At 53.5% G+C, this 20,876-nt stretch overlaps 3 protein-coding genes across 3 annotated transcripts; 1 reads left to right on the forward strand and 2 right to left on the reverse strand.

Moving 5' to 3' along the window:
- Nucleotides 1-4,913: 4,913 nt before the first annotated feature.
- Nucleotides 4,914-6,179, forward strand: NCLIV_010940 (hypothetical protein; the record flags this gene model as incomplete). The annotated part of the gene is made up of 2 exons (XM_003880610.1): nt 4,914-5,636; nt 6,078-6,179. 2 exons carry the CDS (start codon nt 4,914-4,916, stop codon nt 6,177-6,179), a joined length of 825 nt encoding a protein of 274 aa, XP_003880659.1.
- Nucleotides 6,180-7,913: 1,734 nt separating this feature from the next.
- Nucleotides 7,914-12,691, reverse strand: NCLIV_010950 (atp-binding protein, Mrp/Nbp35 family, related; the record flags this gene model as incomplete). The annotated part of the gene is made up of 9 exons (XM_003880611.1): nt 7,914-7,960; nt 8,129-8,211; nt 8,737-8,814; nt 9,130-9,256; nt 9,448-9,661; nt 9,975-10,296; nt 10,683-10,870; nt 11,230-11,760; nt 12,368-12,691. The coding sequence occupies 9 exons, from the start codon at nt 12,689-12,691 to the stop codon at nt 7,914-7,916; spliced, it is 1,914 nt and encodes a 637-aa protein (XP_003880660.1).
- Nucleotides 12,692-15,024: 2,333 nt separating this feature from the next.
- Nucleotides 15,025-19,779, reverse strand: NCLIV_010960 (putative phosphoglucomutase; the record flags this gene model as incomplete). Its single annotated transcript, XM_003880612.1, has 8 exons — nt 15,025-15,783; nt 15,942-16,092; nt 16,622-16,790; nt 17,138-17,420; nt 18,132-18,375; nt 18,745-18,836; nt 19,201-19,272; nt 19,606-19,779. The coding sequence occupies 8 exons, from the start codon at nt 19,777-19,779 to the stop codon at nt 15,025-15,027; spliced, it is 1,944 nt and encodes a 647-aa protein (XP_003880661.1).
- Nucleotides 19,780-20,876: the final 1,097 nt, after the last annotated feature.

Consider the following 20,876-nt stretch of genomic DNA (forward strand, 5'->3'; position numbering starts at 1 on the left):
AAGCAGCTTTTTTTGAGCCTTTCAGACCCTATGGCGAAAGGACTTCCTATGTCTGCTGTCATCGGCGGCGTCGCAGGTCGAGGTGAATACGCCCAAGCAATGTACATGTTGTCAGGGGAGCTTGGTCGGTGTGCTGTCAGACTTGCGGTCCGTAACTGCGGAGTCCGACGCTGGCTGACGGTGGCGAGCCTGTCTGGGATGTACGGTGTTGCGCTGGGTGACACGCAGGATACGCCTCCATGTAATTTATGTAAACCATGGTCATGCTTTCGCAGGGACTTGGAATTTTACTGCTGGGCAATCCGACATTTCACGGCGATCTGCTATGTCGGTGATGTATACTTATTTCGGGCCGCGGAGAAACGTTCTGGATTAACAGACCCCCACGCATGCAGCTGAGTTTGGCTGTTAAATGCAGATGCTCTCACGTTCGCATAAAAAACAATATGGATGTCCCGGGGCGTGGTTGTGCCTGAGCATACGGCGCGTGCCGTGTCGTTGACCCAAGTGGTGTTTCGGTTACAGTAATGGGTACTAGCAAGCTGTGACACTGTTTTGTGGTGAGGCACGAAGGGGGGGTTCGTTGAGGATACCGTGGTAACGGCCGTGTAGTTGTGAACAAGAGCATGTGCGGACTGAGATGCCTGTGTCCTTGACAGATCCAGAATGGTTTCATCATGTTTTGCGTGAAGTAGTTTCGGTTGGTGAGAGTCCCCGTAATACTGTCACACTGGAAAATGGCCCTTTTGGCCTCAGGGGCTCGCCAGGCATCAGCGAAGTCCGGGTAGATTCTTAATATCGAAGTCACGTGCGTGGTACACAGGATCAGCAAAAGACGCATGCCACATCGGAGTCAACAGGAGAGTTAGAAGTCCACGCCCCTTCCCCGGGTGTTGACCCATGCCTCAGCACGTAGCCGCTCTGACTAATATATACTTCCGGCGCAAATAAAGTGTACTGTATCTCCTCTCCACTCAGACAGCACATGAGGGCGCACTGCTTCTTTCCACGCAGGCGCCGTTCCCTGTTAACCAAAATGGTAATAAGTTTTTTCGGTGGATGTCCCGAAGGACGGTAATCGCAGCGAACGCCCACCAGTGAGGGTGACTTATCCTGGTGGTCGAGTTCCGGAGCCCTCCCGGGGAAACAGAGAGGTTGTATTTGATCGATAGAACCGAGTAGTGTCTGTACGAATATGCGCCATAAAAACGGTACGACGGTAGAACTACCGTCTCAGTTCCCGAAGGCACCCGGAACTGATCCGAAAGCCGAAATGGAGTCGAGGCCGTAGTGTGCGCCTCTTACCGTGTGAGTGCTACGGGAGTCCAGAACGGTCCGGAACCCGCGCACTGTGTAAATTTGTCCGTTTCATCCAAATCGGCTCACCACTGGGAGCCACTCATTTTTCGCATGCAAGAATTTCTATACTGTGCATGATAGGAGAGTGCCTCTTGCGTCCCCCACCGACAAATAGACTCAACAGGCAACAGTGGAAAGTACGATTCTGTGCTCTAGCAGGTACGCAGCGCTGCTGGATTCCACGCGACTCGGACGCCACGGCCGCTGAGATATGTTTTTTGTGTGCTGGACGCTGCAGCACCACTTGTTGATGGCAGGGACTCATCGGAGGTTAAACTTCCATGATGATACTTTCATCTTGGCGTTCTCGATAACAAACGTAGCCTCAGGCGACTGAAGCATCGGAAATCTCTCTTTTCTTTCGGTGTTGATCTGCTGAACAACAGAGCATAAGAGCGCAAAAAAGCTCGAAACATGGGTCCCAAGAAGTCTCTGCACGCTTGACAAATCCAGCTGGAGACAAAACGGACCTCTTGAGAATGGTGAGCAAATGCCTCCCGGTGCTGTACTGAGTGTGGCACGCATTACCACTCTGCGCAGGTCCGACTTCCCGCCCTGCTTCCAACTTCGCAAGCTGCTCGTACCCATTTTGATGGCCACGTTCCTTAGGATACGGCCATGGCGGGTTAGTGTGGTTCTCGGGGAGTGAGAGGAATACTATTCTTTCTTAACTCCAATCCTGTGTACTAAGCCGCCCGCACAGAGGATACCGATTCCCCGGCACTGGCGATCTACGTCAGTGCGGAGGCTGCGTCAGGCTCTCTCCCTTGAAGAAAATCTCTCTTCTAACCCATTACCTTTTCAAAACCGTTCAGCAACCACAGTGGACCCGATAAATCGATCCCGATTTGTAGCGGCCATTCAGCGTCCCTGTTTTGACTCCGGGCAACACATGCATCGACACAAACCTGTCGATGTACCGAAGGCATCGCGAGGAAGTATGCTTGTGTGCGCCTGTGAAATACTCACGCCAAGTGTTGGAGAGCTCCGCAGTCACAGATATGAGTGAGCATACCGAGAAAACAATAAGTGCTCTCTGTCTTTTCGGTGGTTATCTCAGCCGAGCAAAGCGCTCGGCCTGAGGTGACTCTGAGCCCGCCGGAGCATGCATGCAGTGTGTCCGACAGGCTGTTTGTTTCTTTTTTGCAACGGTAGTCTACTGGTGGCTCTCCGTCATCTGTTCCACTTTCTCGCCCCGTCACTTTGACAGAAATTTGTAGCCTTTCTCATCTTTTCGATTCCAATGTTGGCACATTTCTTTTCTGCCGCACTTCTTGCAAAGTTGTCGCCGGACATAGGAGGCTCATTGGGTTGTGAAAAAAATGACGACTAATGTGTCCCCTCTGGGGTACCCGTGATTCCCAGAGCCGTCTCAAATCCTATGCATTGGGTAGGGGGCCGTTGGGTGTTTCTTCAGTGCAGTGACTATATTTCATCGCGCTTGCCAGGCCACAAACACACTCTTCTTTTGTTTGCCATCTTTACTCATACCGCGGATCTGAGAGTCCTGTACAAGTATCTTGACTGGAACCTGGCATTAGTGTCCATCACAAACCTGGGTGGCCTGAACGAGAGTCCCCTTTGTATTATTATCGTCCTTTCGGAGTGTTGACTGCTATCCAGTCTAGCCTGAGCGACTCCTTGCCGAGTCCTATCCTGAGGTAACCAGTACGGTATAATTCTGCGGTTCGGTGCACAGATTATGTGCAGCGGGCGACGAGGGATGCCCATACCCTTCTCGTGGCCATGCGTAGTGTATGCACACGCGATAGAGTGGTGTGTGATGTGTGCAAACTGTCAGCAACTCCTTTGCGAGGCGGCAGTTCGCGGTCCTGTCTCTGTCGAGCGATCCCCCCTATTATTAACGGCAGTTTTCTGTGCGGGCGGTTTTCTCTCCCAACGCAACCAGGAACATCTCTGATGCTCAGAAAGATACTCATAATGGAGAGGCCACCGAATTCCTTTGATTTAGACGGTGTTTCGGAATTCTTCGCCTCGGAGCGCCCGCCAGTGGAGCTTCCTGCGGTTTCCGCAGCAGTTTCACAGTTCTTGAGTTCGATCCCTGATCATGACACGTCAGTGGACTCTGAGTTTCCAAAACAGGGGGTAGCCTTCATTACGTCCGGCGGGACAGATGTGCCCATTGAAGTAAGCTGAAGCTTTTTTTGGGTCGCTGAAGTCCAATGAACAATCTTCCGAAGCAGCTCAACATGAATCCGGTCTAAAGGACGACGCTCTCTCCGCATTGCAGTGGAAAGAACCGTATACCGCCATTTACCGAGACGCGGGCGTATGTGTGCTGCCTCATTCGCATGAGAGGGGGGCACTTTCAGGAAAACCGGACACAAATGTCCTTTTTCTAAAATGGTCTTTGGTTGTGGCTGTGAGTCCCAGGCAAGGGCAGCAATTCATTTGAGGTCAATTGTTGGCGGCCACGCTGGACGCGCAATCCTGTTTACCAAAAAGAAGAAGCTTTGATAGGCCCTTTGCACTTTGATCATGGTAGAACAAGTTTCAATTGTTATCCATTCACTTTCGGCTACCACACGGCCGGAAGCTGTCGGCAGCGGCAAGAGTCGCCAGTCTTCACACGGCCATCCGACTGCGCCGGAAGAAATGTACTTTTCATCAGTGCACTGCAGTGCCTATCGGTGGAAAGGCTGAATGTATGAGTAGATAAACATATCCATACCAAGCTTTTAGCAGCTGTCAAACGACGCTGAGCACCGTTGGGCAAAACCAGAGGCTGTTCGCTGGGATGGGCCTTGCTTTTGCAACTGCATTTTTGCTGTCGTCATCTTGATCTCGGAAGCGGCGGCCGCCGTGAGTCGCCATAGGAGGAGAGAGGCCGAATCAGTTCAAATGGAAGCCAGTTCGCGTTGCTGTGTTGCTGCCTGATTTCCCCGCAGAGAAACACCATTCGCTTCATTGCGAATTTCAGCACAGGCAGGCGAGGAGCAGCGCTGTGCGAGCAGTTTCTGTTGGATGGCTACTTTGTTATTTTCCTCTCGTCCCCGAACTCGGCCCAGCCATTCGTTCGCCGTGTTCTTCCACATCGGCCGAGCCCTGCGTTCCTTGACAGTGTCCAGCTGCCGTCAGACAAGGGAGCAGAGTGTAGCAGTGAGCCACCGTGCTTTACTCTCGGAGCCGATTCTGGACATGCTCGGCAGCATTCTGTCGCGCGGAACGGCGCGCAGCAGATGCCGCCGCCTACCATTGCGGGAGAGAGCGCGGACAGTGCAGTTGCCGCTCCGAGTGGAGATACCCCCGGGACAGGTTCCGCTGTCGGTGACTCGGCAGGGAACTGCACACATATCGGACAGGGCCGTGCCAGCGGTCTCCCTGCTCGGTATCGGGTGTGTAATCAGGACGCAGAAGCAGCGGTCCGGTCGTACAGGCGCTGCAAAGACCGCCTTCTGTGTGTGTCCTTTCAGACGGTAACGGAATACCTCTTCTTGTGGCAGGAAATCCTAAGTCGGTGCCGTTCACTTGGAGACAGCTTGGTAGTCTGCGCATGCGCGGCTGTTGCCGACTTTTACATTCCTGTCTCTCGCATGCCGACGCACAAATTGGAAAGCCGCCTCCCTACCCACAAGTCATGCGGGAAGACATCCAGGGATGCGGCTTCTGTGGAGGCAGAAGCAGAGAGGAGAAAAAACCGGCGAATTGAGCACCAGGCGCTGCCCACAAGCTCGGGAATCGAAGCGTCTAGGCTGTCCCAGACCAGCAAGGGTCAACAGCAGAGAAAAACTGACTGTGACGGTCCCCAGATGGCCCTCACCTCTGCTGACCAGGGAGAAGGGACGAGCGACAACGGTGCAGGCTTACCTAGGAAGCAAGCTGCATGCTCCGGAGAGGTCTTGGAGACGGCTGCTGGCGAAAAGCACGACGACGTAAAAAAGATATTGAATTCCAGCTCCGCTGTTGGTGTCGGGCGGCCAACAGAGGAAACGCCGTCAGGCACTCAGACTGGCGTCACTCTCGAGCTTCAGCAGGTGCCGAAGATGCTCGGGCTGGTGAAGCATCTGAATCCACATTGTGTTTTCATGTCCTTCAAGCTCGAGACGAATGCGGATACGCTTCACGGCAAAGCCCGCCGGTCTCTTCGTCTGTACAGTTGCGACATGGTTGTCGCCAATCTTCTTCATTCAAGACATCAGAGCGTCACAGTGTTTGTGAATCCAGATGACACAGCGCCGCCCCTCGAGATCACCGCTGACGGGGGGGCCGGCTGTTTGGGAGATAAAGAAGGAAGAGACGGTGCGAACGACTTGCTGGTGAGTCTAGACATGAACTCGTGTAGGTGATCCGACCCGGACGATAAATAAACGGATACCGTAGGATATCCTTGATATCCTTGTGGTGGATTGGTGGACCCGCGAGACGGGTTCGTCTCGGCGGATCTAAATCAAGAATATATATATATATATATGCGCGTACAGGTAGGCCAAAACAAAGGACTCTATAGAGAAGCATCCACGTTTGTGTTGCTGCCTGCTAACCGACCTTTGCGGTCGGCCGCATGCACGGGAAAGCACATGAATTAGCTTTGTTGTGGGTCTGTTTGGAAGTGGGACACATATCGACAAGGCAGCGCAGAAGCTCAAGTGCTGATCCGGCTCGTACGCGCTGTGCTGCTCTGTACCGTGTTTTCATCCGAGCTTTTTTCTCTGGTGTTCGAAGGGACCAACTGTCTGCTGTGTCCCATGTTTCTGCAGGGTGCAGGCTCGATTGAAGCCCAACTCGTTCAGTTGGTGAACCAGCTGCACGCAAGAGAGCAGCGCAAAAAGGCGCAGATGTCCCACAGGCAAGACATCTAGATTTTTGCTGTGGAGAGGAGGCACCCTTTCGTCCGGATGCTGGCTTTTTCCTAAGGGAGAGTGCTCATCACTGGGCCCAGAAACCGGTGGAACGAAGCTTGTGAATTATTGCAATAGTTCACTGATGAGAAAGGAAATAACGTCGCCGTGTGAGGCATGTGTTCAATTTGGGCTCCGAACGCCGTGCTGTCGCCACTGTCGTCTGAGATTCCGACAAAACGCTTGTTAGTCTCCACGGCGTTTTCATTGAGACTCCCTCTGTAGTAAGGGGGACGTCTAGCATACGGCCTTTGTGGCGAGCAGCATACGGCTAGGTGGACTGTTCGGGTAGATCCGTTTTGGTAAATCAAGTAGGCGGCATGTGGTATACCGGCCTTCCACTGTGTCGCACGGAGGGTACAGTTCATAGCTACCGCGGAATTGGAGACTCAGGACCCCTCGAAACAGCCAGTTTTTGTCATTTGAAACTCGTTTTCCAGATACTCAGAGCAGCTTGAAGCCTTGCTCAGTGAGTTTAGGCATAAGCTCCAATCGAAATGTTCCCGTAACGCTGTCTCAACCTTTCTCTGGGTATCATGCTTGAAAGGGCCGTCCTTATTGAATACAATTCGTAGTCGAATGCACGGTAAGCATTCCGCTCATAAGGAAGCAAGCCGCAACTCCCACCCTGTGTGTTCGTCCTCCATTTAGAATTTAACGTCGTTGATAGAAACACGCGTTTCCGGTGCCGTGTACACAGATTACCACATATATACCGTGTACTGCCTCCGGTCTCCACGCTTCCTGGAAACGGAAGGATAAAGGCGGTGCATCACGACAAGAGTCTCTTTCTTTCTCTCCATCAGGCATCTGGAAGATCGCGCCTGCAGATTTTACGTTGGAGCGGGACTGGTCGGCCGAGGGCAAGATCCTTCCACGAAACCCTCGTTTTCACTCCCCCTCACCGCAGCTGCAGTCCTACCCGATCTTATCGAGTGCTCTTTGAAAGGTGTAGGTTTTCAACGGATTTCGCCTTGCACGTAGAAGTCATGCGACATGGAAATATGCTCAGGAACCGTGTACTCAGTGCGCCTGGTTTTCCTTCAAGGACGCCAGGGGGCTAGCACCCAAGTGACGCGTTGCCCGAGAAACACACGTTCACTTGCGGTCCCCTGGGATTACGGACGGCACCAACCCACGCGTCACCACAGTCTGATTCTCCAGAGAACGTGTGTCGAGAAACACACGTTCACTTGCGGTCCCCTGGGATTACGGACGGCACCAACCCACGCGCCACCACAGTCTGATTCTCCAGAGAACGTGTGTCGAGAAACACACGTTCACTTGCGGTCCCCTGGGATTACGGACGGCACCAACCCACGCGCCACCACAGTCTGCTTCTCCAGAGAACGTGTGTCGAGAAACACACGTTCACTTGCGGTCCCCTCGGATTACGGACGGCACCAACCCACGCGCCACCACAGTCTGCTTCTCCAGAGAACGTGTGTCGAGAAACACACGTTCACTTGCGGTCCCCTCGGATTACGGACGGCACCAACCCACGCGTCACCACAGTCTGATTCTCCAGAGAACGTGTGTCGAGAAACACACGTTCACTTGCGGTCCCCTCGGATTACGGACGGCACCAACCCACGCGTCACCACAGTCTGCTTCTCCAGAGAACGTGTGTGTGGTCAGACGAGGTGCTGGTACCGATAGGTACAAATCATCCTCTTAATTTCCTGTAACTCCCGTTCACCACTCAAGCTCTGGTTGCGCGCCAGCCGTGCACACCGAACCGCCTGCGAGAAAACAGTGGACGGAACAACAGCATCTGCGTGATCATCATCTGATTCAAGCTCTAGAGCAGCACCGGAATTTTCGCGGGTTGTGCATTATGCCCAAATAGTGAAACGCCTCCGAAGAAAAACCACGGTGCCTCAGCTCTGTGCTGTTTGAGGACCACTTACTTGCGCGACTTCGGATCTCGTCCTCCGCGTGTGCAAGGCGTTCCAAGGTTTGGAGTGGTAGCGCCGTCCGGTGGTCATCGTCCCTAACGGAAGGCATAACAGAGAATTGCGTTCTTCCTTCTTGGCCCCCCAATAATTCACAACTACGCACCTTTGGGGGGACGTTCCTACACAGCCACCCCAGTCTAAGAGACACAGCTCGGCGACAGACCTCGACAACAGCTCGTACAGAGACCTAACCTTCAACTCGCTTTGTCACTGTGTTCATTCCGCAACGGGGGCTTCGCCCGAGTATATGTTACTGATTGCTTTCAACTGTGCCTTTTCCATATACGAGCGAGTACAGCTAAGCTTCCAACGAGCATAGAACTGGCGGCGAAAGTACCTCGCATTTCTTTCTCGCTCGCAACACATTGCAAACAACAGTGGGTGCATCGGTGCGAACAGTGTCCTGCCACCAAAAACGGAACGAATCCGTCAGTGGACTTGGGGTTGACCTGGATCACTGGTTATGACGGACTTCCGTGAAACTTACAACGCAAACGCAGATCTTGCTTATCGGAATTTTCGCCGTTCCATCCATACGCCTCCGTGAGTTCTCGCCTTACCATACGAAAATCAGGCTACGGTTCGACGCATGAAGAACCTCCGTCAAAGCCAGCTCCGCAGGCGATGTCGCTCTCGTTCTGCAACAGATAGCCAAAAAAAAGAACCGAATCGCTCGTAACCCCGTCCATAAATGCATGCAAGTCAGTCTGCGCCTCGCTGTGGCATCTCGCCATGTGCAAGGTCCCTTTACCGAATGACACGAACGAACTCCAGCTGCTAAACGCATTCGTGAAACATAGCTATATGCGAGACAGCATGCATGGGTATTCCGCAGGAGCCGTGGCCGTTCATGACCGCCTCAACTGTAATTTGTTCCTGTATGCGTTTATCGTTCTGCCGCGAGTGGATACGCTACCGTTGATGTCTTGTACCAGCGCGGCGAACAGACGCACCCCGATTTTGGGACTTTCTCCGCTTCTTCCGTGCAGATTCCACATTCACAAGCGTCTCGTAGGCGGCGGAGAGAGACGGTGCACACGTCGATGGAGACAGCGTGAGGATCCGACGTGCTGGCCTTTCCTGCACGGAAATCGAACCATGCAACGACAAATAAACACTATGTGCCACTGCTTCTCTAAACCGTCGTGGCGGCAAGACTGCAAGATGGGCGTTTCGGCCGCTTTTGCCTACGACACAGTTGCGGACACTCAATTGCATGGCGCCTCGTCATTGCTGCTTCACCTGTACAGAGTCTTTGCGGAAAAACTCACCGGCTGCAGCCACATGATCATCGTCAGGATCCCCGGTAGAGGATGTCCAGCGTTTTTCTGAATCGTCGGCGCGTGTTCTGTGAATTCTCCTTGGTAGACCTATCTGGACACAAGAATCGCCAGTAAGCGTGACGGAGGGGCCGACGTAGCCGTAGCGCAAAGTCGAAAGTTCGCGCACGACGATGGCAGCTAGGTCATGAAACACCGAATAGACCTGTTGAAGCAGCAAGCTCGCACCAAATGAGGCAGGAAATGGCGCGATGCAGGCGAATGTTGTCTTCACGCGAACGCGCCTAAGATGCGAAAGTGCATGCGTTCAGTAATGACTTGAAAGCCACGTCCTGCTGAAGTGCTCTTCGAGAACTGTCCCAGCAGCGCAACAATCGACTATACCGCGGACAGGCGGCAAGTCTTGCCGCACCACAGAGATGACACCAACACTAGTGAGCACTTGATGCGTTTCACTCCGGATGGGAAGCCGCAAACGCATCTCTTGTATGGGCTGGTCGTGTTCCTTTCATCCTCACTTTATCTTCCGGAACTTGGCGGAGCCGTTCTACAACAGGGAACGTGCAGGTTTCTCCGGCGCTCTGTGCATTTTTCGTAGGTTGGTCACCAGCCGACGCTTCGTCCCCAACAACTTCTGACAGACGAGGATCGAGAGGAATTTGAACGACATGCGGCGCCTCCGCAAGATCCGCAAGTTTCTCCACGTTTTGCTGCCCGGGAAAAAGGATGTGTTTCTTTTGGCATCCGTCACACACGAAGTGGGCCATGTTCTCCACGACGCATATGGTGGGGATACCGAGTTCGTTGAACATCTTAATTCCTCTCTCCGCATCTGCCGTGCTAGCAACCCACAGCAAAAACATGTTTGAAAGCGCCACAATTCAAAAAAATTACGCGCACCTTACCACCTTTTGCAGCCGTACCTGCGCGCCTCTGTGGTAACCTAAGTTTGCCGCTTTCGAGGATACGTCCAGATGCATGAGTTGTCTACGAAATTAAGTAAAGTGCGATAATCAAGTTCCGCAGCCACCAAAAGGAAACGAGTACTCCGCAAACTGACACGCGGTGGATACCACAGAAATCTCCGCCAATACGTCAGAAATGGCAGCGTTATTACCACGATGCACTTCTCGACGGAGAGGCACCATCCTGTGACTTAGATCGAAAATCGGCATTTTTTCGTCGCTCCGAATGCACAAAAAAGGACATCGTAGCCCGGCGGGTACCTTAGCGTTTGAGGCGTCGTCACAACAACGCAGGCATCAATTTTCACTGTCTGAGAAAGGGTGATATGAATGTCGCCCGTTCCAGGAGGGAAATCGATGACGAGGTAGTCGAGATCTCGCCAGGCAGTGCCTGTCAACAGCTGCTCGATGACGCTGCTTGCAAATGGGCCACGTAGAGCGGAGAAACCCTAAGCATTGCAAACACAATTCGTCGCGCCAGGTGGCCTTAATCGTTCCACACGTCAAGGAAGATCAAACGGCATCCAACATTTATCTCCCTAGTTTCCATTTCTCATTCACAACGCGGTACGGTGAGTTGATATGCCGTGAGAGGTTGCCGGTAAAATCGTCGGTTCAAACGCGTTGCGTAGAAGCGCAAGTCACGTCCCCAGTCCTTCCGACACACGAGGCGGAGAGTAGAGCCGAAGTGGTTTTTCCGCTCGGATGTTCTAGCGCGTTTTCCACAGGACAGGCCATGCGAGGACTTGCAATTCCGCATGTACCACCAATTCATTATACGGCGAGGACGACGGACGGGCTGACTCACTTGGGACCCGGAATTCCTAATGAATCCGTACGACATGATTTTGACGCCATTGTGGACCAAAGGACGCAATTTCGGCTGGGCGTTCTCGACGTCTTGGTCTCCAGCCGAGTGCTTTTTCTTCGTGTCCGTTTCGCCTCGTTGACTCCTCGTCGGTTCGAAGGCAATGGGACTCCCGCGGCTACTGTTTGCCCGGGAATGCCCCCGATCCTTACTTCTCTTTGGCCTGAATACCACTTCGGACGTGTGCTCCTCTGAAGGTTCTCCCTCGCTTTCTTCCTCAAAATACACGTCCGTGTCTGGAAGCGGAAGCAGAACAGGAAGACTTGGGCCGTACAAGTCAGCGTCAAGAAGCCCAACCTTTGCGCCCAACCGCCGCAGCATAAATGCCAAGTTGACAGCGACTGTCGACTTTCCAACGCCTCCTTTGCAGGACGTTACCGCAAGCACGAACGAAACGCATTTCAGCCCATCACCGGCACTACGAGATGCCGTAGATCCTGAGGGCTTTTGACTCTCCAACTGTATGTCGACCTGAACAAAAGGGACAAACGCACGCCGGCGACAAATGAGCGTGACGCAGAAAACCGTTCAACCTCTCACAAAACACGAAACGCCTGTATTTTCCCTAGAATATCAGGAGTGCCATAACAGACCACACCGTCACCTTTCCACGCGGTAGGTGACACAAAGGAATTTTCCCGACCCCCCCTGTTTTTGAAGCGCATCTTTGAACGCGTGCTGCAAATTCATCCAAGACGCAGGAACATTCATTACGGCGCCTCGCTTAGACAAACCACTGCCTCCCCCTGTGTTCTTCGGTTGTTCATGGCCATATTTCTGCACGCGTAATGGCAGAAAAAGGCTCCCTTGTTCCGCTTCGTTTGTTGTGACAGACTCCAGCTCTCTCCGACTCTAAACGGTAGTTGTAATCAGCTGGACTGCTGGCCGTGCAAAATGGTATACAAGAAAACACGCGTAACGATCCCTCGTGGTTTCGGGTTCCCGAAGAAGCAAGGGAACGCGGAGACTGCGGAAACAACAGAAACACGACGGACTTTGACCTTCAACTGCTAGGTCTTCTTTTCCTGCAGTTCTTCCGAGCTAGCTGAGGTCTGGTTCCGCCTTTTTCCAGCCTCACTTGGTGAACCCATTCGAGGGCGCGAAGGCGCGCCGTACAAGTAGCGACGAAGACATCTTTGACTGGGCAGGCAGGAGTCGTGAGCCGCAAACGAAACTTTACGGAGCCCGCGTGCTCGTGTATCTCTAAATCCCGTACGAAACCTAAAGCGACAATGTCCTTGTGAAGGTCGGGATCAATGACCGTCCTTAGCTGATCCAAGACTTCGTCTCTTAACCGTTGAATCCGGCATGCATCTGCAGACGTGTGGAACGCGGCGGATGGAAGCTCTTCGCCATCGACATTCCTGTCGACGGCCGCTTGACGGCCATCATCTCGATTCATGACGGCAGAAAACGGAAGGAACGTTCACATCCACAGTGACAACTAGCCACGCAAAAAAGGCAAGTGGAGCCAGCATGCAGCATGTTCGGTGGCGTCAAAAAGCGGAAATTGGAACCGGACCGAGGAAAAATGACGCTGTCCGTGCATCTGAGTACGGAAAATGTAACTCTCATGTCGCCTTTGCATGCGCATGCATCTCGATGCTGACGGAAAAAGCGGCGACGCGCTCTTGCCGCGACGCTTAGGAGAAAAGCAAACACCTGCTGTTTGAAAAGCATGAGAGAGCAGCGCCCTCTTTAACAGATGCAAAGGAGTAGAATCGGGCAGCGCCGTTTTCGAATCATCCGGATAAACGGCTGTTCGTTTTTGGTGTCTCGTGGCATACGACAGCAGAAAAGCGGTTGGCTTTCGTCGACGCTACGATACGCCAGAGCCACGATCGGAATGGCTTACCACGTATCTATTACAAAAAGGTCCGAAAGTCGAAGGTCGTTTCCATAAATTGACTCTCTACGGAACCCGCCAGTGTGACAGAGACGCAAGGGTCATGTGAGGTAGCCACAGGTTCGTAGCCGCTAACTGGAGCAGCAGTGAAATGCGCACGATGAGGATGCACAAATCGCGAGTTCCTTCTCCTCGAGAGACGAGGAGAAAAGCGCTGAACAGTCTCTGCTCTTTGACTGTTACGAAGCAGGTTGTCACCTCTGAAGATGCAGGGGTTCTGGACTTTGTTCTCCAACTCGGGTTGCAGGAACCGGGACGAGGAAAGGATGTCTTTAAAGGCCGAATCGTAGCTCGTCAACCACGCAAGCTCCAGGTGTGCTTTCAACAGAGCTACTGGAGTCTTCTCAGGACGCAGCCTCATCATGTGCTAGTGAATTCTGCCAGTGGCCGCAAATTCGCGCGGAGTGACTCAAACGGAAATGGCGAATGGATCCCCGCGGAGTAACATGAAGTCCTGCATGTCGAGTGTCTGCGAAACGCGGCCACACAAAAGATACGTGCAAGCTTCTGAAACCTTGGCACCCAACGAGACCGTCACTAGAGGGGTGCGTTGCCTGTTCTGGAGCGACGACGAAGAGGGCTCTCAATGTCGCGTCGCCGTGATGCTTCGACACGCAAGGCCCCGAACAGCGGTGAATTTGAAAGTGAGAGTCACCGTCAGCAAAGCGCCAAACTGAAAATCATTGTGCTTGCTGGCGATGGCAGCAAAAGCGCATTTGTTTCTCGGCGCAAATCTCGAAAGTGCGTGTGTGGGAGGAATCCTCATCGGCACTGTGGACTGGCTCGCGTTCTGCAGGTAGACGTCTTCTGACAGATTCAGCCAATCCGTCGCAATTCAGCATCTTTACATCAAAGGCACATGAGCAAAAAACGTCCACACGCATCCATGCTCGCGCTGGAAAGCCGCAAACCGTGCACGCGAGTTTGTTGTAACGGTACGGCGAGCTGTGCAATGTGTGCCTCACCATTTAGCAAGTAAGAACGGAAGCTCGTCTCTCTGTCTTAATCAGTCTCATGTCCCTAGGGAAACTCTAAGCCTGGACGTAACAACGACAAGAGCTAAACCAATGGGGAGTAGCCGCTTCAGAAATTTACCTACGGGCGCTAGATAGGCCGCAGAAAGGTACATGCGTTTGGGTTTGACTGTTCCGTCTTCCGGAGACCGCATGACGTGAAGGGTTAATTCATGGAAAATGGTCTCAGCATACCAGCAAGACATATGTACCTGACCCCGTGAGGCATAGGCAGTTCAATTTCTACACCTGAGAAAGGCTGTATGCCTCACTGCGGAGAAGATGAACGAATCGGGACCCGGTTCCAGATTGCGTGAGCGGCAATCCCGGAGAACGGTGTCGGCTCGACTCGGAACATGAATTCGATTTTGAGACGCACACATTTCCATCTCAACGCCCGAAACAGCAATATGTATCATCACGGAAAACGGAATCACCGAGTAGAAACTCGATGCACGAAGTCCTGGCTCAGCGCCCGCAGCAACGCCATCCACCGCGTTGTGCCTCACAAGCCTCGAGATGATACGAAGCTTGCGTGCACACAGGATACCTAAACACCCGGACCGGCGATTTTCCCGTCGAAAAAGGCCTTCCTTTTCGGCGCGGGGCTAAGAGGACGCGCTCACGAAGCACGTAGATATTTCTACGTCGGCACGTGGGATTTGCAGCTCAAAACTGGCCGCGGAGATTCATCATTGCACACACGAGAGAGACACGAACCCTCGATACGGCGAATAGAGAAAAGTCTAGCTGGGCCCACACATTGCAGAGCTGAGGTCTCGGGTCAGGTTGCACCAACTCCCCGTGTTTGCCGCTTCAGGGGAGAGTCACTTTGATCGCGGGGTGGAGATCAGGTTTCACGAAGTCGGAGACGACCGCGGCGATAACTTTTTCGAGTTCTGCCGCGCCTTGTTCGGGATTCGATGAGCTCGTCTCTGCGTAATATTTCAGCTTCGGCTCAGTCCCGCTGCCACGGAGCGTAACTACAGCTCCGTTATCCAAGTACACAGTCAGCATCTCGCAGTTTGGGGGGAACGTGCACGTTTCCCCACTGTCGTAACTGCGGCCGACATCTCGGATTCGTCGGATCGCGAAAGGCCCCAGATGCGTTGGGTACTGTCCCCCGTTGGCAAAATCCTTGAAAAGCCCTTGGATCACGGGCGGATCGGGACAGATGAAGTACGAGTTCTTCGTCACGAAATACCCGTACCGCTTTCGCAAGGACATTAGAAAGTCCATCACGGTCTGGCCTCGCGCGTAGAGGTCGGTCGCCATCTGCATCCACACCGCTGCTGCACTTACACCGTCTTTGTCTCGGACTCGCTGGCTGAGAGCGTAACCCAAAGCCTCTTCGTACACAAAAACCGGCGTCAGGCCTTCCGCCTCCATTTCAATTGCCTTGTTCTCCATCCACTTGAATCCGGTCATGGTCTCGGCAAATCTGCAGCCGTTGTCCTGAAAGCGCGACGCAGGTTCCCAACAAATCAACAGCTGCTGCAACGAGCCCACGACAACGTCCGCACGCAGCCGCAGAGACACTTCGAAGCACTCGTTCTCCCACCTCGTCAGATCCAGCTACGCAAGAAAGAGACACCGAACAACTTCAACCGGAGAGGAAAACTGAAGCGTCACTGCCTGTCCTAAGCAGCGGGATGACGCTGCAGTGGCTGACGCAGAAACTATCGGAAGCTCCAGCGTTGCCTTCAACTCCTGCTCCGAACGCAGATACTCACCTTGGCAATCTTTTGAAGCATCCGCGAAGAGACAGCAGAGCATATCAGTGCCATGTTCGATTTGGCAATTCCCTGGCCTTCTCTTAATTCTATTGCGTACGCCCCAAGGATAGCCCCCAACTCGTCTCCCGTAAACTGATACCAGCGACCGCTGAAGACACAAAACAAAACTCCGCACAGGCCATTTCGGCTAGTGAAAACCACACCGTGGGGCTACAGAACCTGTGGCGACAGCATCATACGCGTGTCGTCCACGAAGAGAGAGACATTTCCGAACGTGAATCGGAGACTGGCATGCAAGACGGAAGAAAGAAGCGCACCCCGCGATCAGCAGCGACCGTCCGACGAATTTAGCTTCTGCCGGAACCGAATTTGCACGTATTTACGAGAATCGGACAAAGTGCCGCTCTTTCTCTGGCCGTCAGACCCACACAGTGGAAAACATCCTGCTCGACAGGATGCAATGCATTCGCAAAAACGCATAGGGGCCTTGTGGTCTCCCGGCTCGTCCTCGGGCGTTTTCCAGGGCTGGCATCTCTCCTCATGCCAGTGGTACACCGCTGGGCAGAGCGAGCGCCTGGTTCTTCCTCGTCGCCGACAGTCGGCCCTGCAGATATAGACAGCGGAAAGTTGCCTGGCGACCCGCCTCCTCTGGGAGGATGGCTGAAACACACACTCACTCGCATTTCTCGGCGGCGGCAAAGCGATCGGCATCTGGGTCGTTGGCAATTACCAGCGTCAGGCCGTGAGCGTCGGCCTCCTTGAACGCCATGTCCAGCGCGCCGTGCTCTTCAGGATTCGGGAACGCCACGGTGGGGAACTCCGGATCTGGAGTGCACTGCGCATCCACTGCACACAACCGCGCGGGAAGGAGACCCACGCACGCGTCTACAGAGAGTTCCGCGAGAACAACAAGCGCTGGCACGCCTGAGGGATGAGGCGAAGGCCACTAAGAGCTGTTTGTGCGCCTTCATGCGCGAACAAAGGTGGGGCCGTGCAGCCTCCGCGGCCACGACAGAGACCAGGAGGAACCACGCAACCTGTCTGACAGGCCTGGTGGACAGGATGCTTCCAGGCGATTCGGGAGGGGGGCTGAAAAGAAAGAAGCGGAGCTGAAAGAGACGACTCTTCCTTGGAGAGAACCCAACCCAGGCGACGGTCCTCCACACACCGATACGTTCACTCCTTCCGGCTACGCTCAGAAAAGAGCCTCGCCTTGCCTGTGAGGAGATTGTCTTTGAAGCCGAACGCCGCGATCATCTTCTTGACCATCGGCTCGCCGACGCCGTGCATGGCGGTGTACATGAACTTCACGCTGCCTGCTTCGCGTTTCGGAACGCAGAGGTCTGCCGCAATGTCCTTGATATACGCGTCAACGAACGTGTTCAACGGATCTTCCAACAAAGAACTTTTCGCGGCCTTCTCCGTCAGCCTCCCAGTCTTGTTGTCGAAAAAGTCGTCCACGTCGCTCCAGAAATCCTGAACACACGCATGCAGTGTGAGACACCCCGCATCGCAAGGAAAGACAGGAACGCATGCGAAACGGGTCAAACAAAACAGGCGCCCAGGATCAACAGCACAGCACCACCTCGACTCTAAAAACGGGAAAATGGAGACAGGAGAAAACCGTATTGCCTGCGGTTGTTCATTTTTCACGAGCAGTTTCCTCTCACAGGCATAAGCTGACTCTTTGCTACTACTCCCTTTCTGCACTGAAGGGGGCTCTTTAAAGTCGACGCGCTTCCGTGACCGCAGTGCACGAAGCTTCTGTGCAAAGTGCAGCATCTTTGTCCTTTGGCGGCTGTGAAAGGATCCCGCAGAGTTCTTATTGGCAACCGAGACGGCAGACGGCGCCAGACTCACTTTTCACCCTGCATGCCACTGCCGGCATTCTCGCCGTGAAAAGCGCGGTCGGCGAGGATAGGCCTCAGTTTGCCGAGACCATTGTTACAAAGCTTACGAGGGCAACACTGCACTCTCCAAATCTTCCCTTCTGGTTCCAGTGAAAACCCAACTCGGAATGTCTCAGTTGCATTCACAGCATTCGGCTTCCCGCTATGTTTATGTAGATAGTTGTAGGACTGCTAACCGTTTGTCCCTTGGCAAAACAACTGGAGGTCCAAGTGTCTGTACACGAATGAACACCCACAGGCCCCTCCCTGCAACTGGAAACTTGGGTCCGACGCTTACGAGGTTGCTGTTGATGAAAGCGGAGATCTCGCTGTCCATCGGCGGGATGATTTGTGCGCCGTTCGCCGCGTACACCTTGTAGCCGTTGTCAGCCTTGGGGTTGTGGGAGGCTGTGATCATAATACCGGCGATGCAGTTCGCCGACACAACCGTGTAGGGCACCATGGGCGTGTGCACGATGTCGCCAAACAGTCGCACGCGAACCCCTTTGCTCAAGAACACCGCAGCCGTGAGCTGAGCGAACCTGAACAAAGCGAAAAACTCTGCACGACGCATGAGCACCCGGCGCGACTCTGGAGGGGATTTACAGACTGTGCGACCGCATTCTTTCTTCGACTGTACGAGCAAACTGGATGCACAGAGGAAAAGTCAAGAGAGCTCGAAAGCAGACTGCTCGCAGAGAATCGCACCCCATCCTCGTCGAGAGAAGGCGTGGCGTTCTGCCTAAGGCGGGGCCTTGTGGAGCTGTGGTAACAGCGCCTATATCAAGATACGCCGATAGGCATTCACCTGCACACATATATCTATATATATGAGACTAAGCTGTGGAAATGGAGCAGAACAAGAGATGGATTTTCAAAGTGGGCAGGACTCAAAACGGTCGCCAATTCACCTTCTGGAGTTATGTCGCGCATCGAAGCCAATCACAACCCCGCGATCTTTGCCATCTTCTCCAAAGAGGTCCATGAGGAAAGCACAGTATCCCTGAAAGAGAAGGGGAGAAACGACACTATCAGGAGTTAGAAAAAGAGGAAAGGAGGCAGCACTTGGCTGCGAAGGAGTGCACACACAGAAGATACGACATCTGGACAAAACGGGCCATCGGAGCAGCAGTCCTGACGCAAAGTGTGTGGCCAGGCTGTGCGATCACCAGGTGCTTCACTGGGGCGGCCCTGTCCTTGTTCGTCACTACCGAATCGTAGACAGTTCACGTATTGAGCCAAGCGGATTTAGATGGACCACCACTCCAAAACAACTGGATAGACTTTGCGTGTGTCTGTGCCGCTATCCCTAGAAGGGCATGCGGTGGAGCGACGTTAAACTGCTGCCTCTTTTCGGTAGAACTCACCTGAGTAGTCTGCTGAATGGTCACGTCGTTCATCCTGCTGAAGCCGGCACCCATTCGACCGCGCAAACCCGCCTGCGGGAGTCCCGAACACCGGCGCACCAACTGACATACGTTCGCTCTCTGCGGAAGGTGCGTTTCGAGTTATGACGCGCGTGGCCATCCGAAACCTTCTCGAGGTCGCTGCCCCAGATCTACCAAACTCTCGAAAACCAGCGCATTCTCACTCGCACAGGCCTACGTCTCGAATGGACTACCCACACACAACTAGCACGTGTGCCTGTAGATGCATTTGCGACATGTACGTTTAAAGGGGATATGACAAAGTTCAGGTCTCTTCGCGAAGGATGTGTACGACATTGTCTGTTCCCCTCTGTTGTCTACGCAGAGCAGCGTAGGACTGTTTACCGTTCCGAATTCGAGCCGTGCGAGAAACAGTTTCGCGAGTTCATCTTCGGACAAATTTTTGAGCATCTCCCGAGTTTCGTTCTGTGTTTCTTCTCTCCGGTCCACCGAACACCAGAACTTGACGGCGGCCTCCAAGGCGCCGTTCACAAACTTCCTTTCTGCGACTCCAGACATCGTTTGAGGCGCCCGAGTCGGGAAGCGAACTTTGTTGCGAAAGCGTTGAGGCACTTCGGCCCTGTGGTGTCGAGGAAACAGCAGTCCGCGAGTGCGGAAATTCGAAAGGTTAATCTCACAAAAAGGGAAGAAAGGGGGGAAAATGAACTGACGAGGGGAACGGTCACGCACAGGAGAGACAGGACGGAGACAACAGACGCAGAAACCGCGTCGAGTTGTTTCTCTCGCTGTGAGACGCTTTCTCGCGGAAGCGTGACCCACGCCTCCGCGGGGTCGGCGTGCGACGGGCATGGGAAACGTCGCGGAAGTCTCGTTGCCGCGTTGAAGCCGCGTGTGTCATTCTCCTCTTCTCGCGAAATCTTGGAAAAGAAAGCGCGCACAGAAAGCGACATTTGTGTCGTTGTCTTCAAATCCGCCCTACTAGACGAGCTGAAGGTGTACCTAGCCAGGACCGTCCCCCCTCTGGGTTTAAAAAAACAGCCCCGTTCTCGTCTCTCGCGCGCGTTTAAAAGGCGCGGTTTCACGGGGAACCGAGAACTCGAGTGGCATTTCTACAGAGTTTCCGTTGCGGCTCTCCCGCCCGGTTCGTGCACGCATTCTTTCAGGGTTTAGGATATTCGACGGGTCGAGAAACCTGGGAAGGACGGGCGTCTGACCTGAGCACGCCCCCCCAGAGAGGATTTCGGCAGACAACCGATACGTTCGTCTCATCCCTTGGTGTCCTTTGAACAAAAATCGAATTCAAACAAGCTGACTTTCGCCTTTTTTATTCGGCACACAAGGTACATATGAATGTATATATGTATACTATGGGCGCAGCAAATGCCACTGCGTGTGTTCGTGTATGCGCACCGATCGTTCCGGAGACGCACTTTCCCGCATCATCGAAAGGGTGAGGAATTGATTCCATAGGTCCTCGAGGGTAGTCTATATTAGTCCCTGTATATATGTTGAAGTATAGACACGTAGATGATTATTTGCCTATAGAAGTGTAGGCGATTTCAAAGGAAAAGAACTTATTCAATCTCTCTGTACACCCTAGCCCTCCATCCGGGAAGAAGCTGCTGAAGCCACCACGCAACGCCACGTATAACTGG

This window comes from Neospora caninum, chromosome IV (assembly GCF_000208865.1).
Source record: "Neospora caninum Liverpool complete genome, chromosome IV".
In the NCBI taxonomy this organism is placed as follows: domain Eukaryota; phylum Apicomplexa; class Conoidasida; order Eucoccidiorida; family Sarcocystidae; genus Neospora; species Neospora caninum.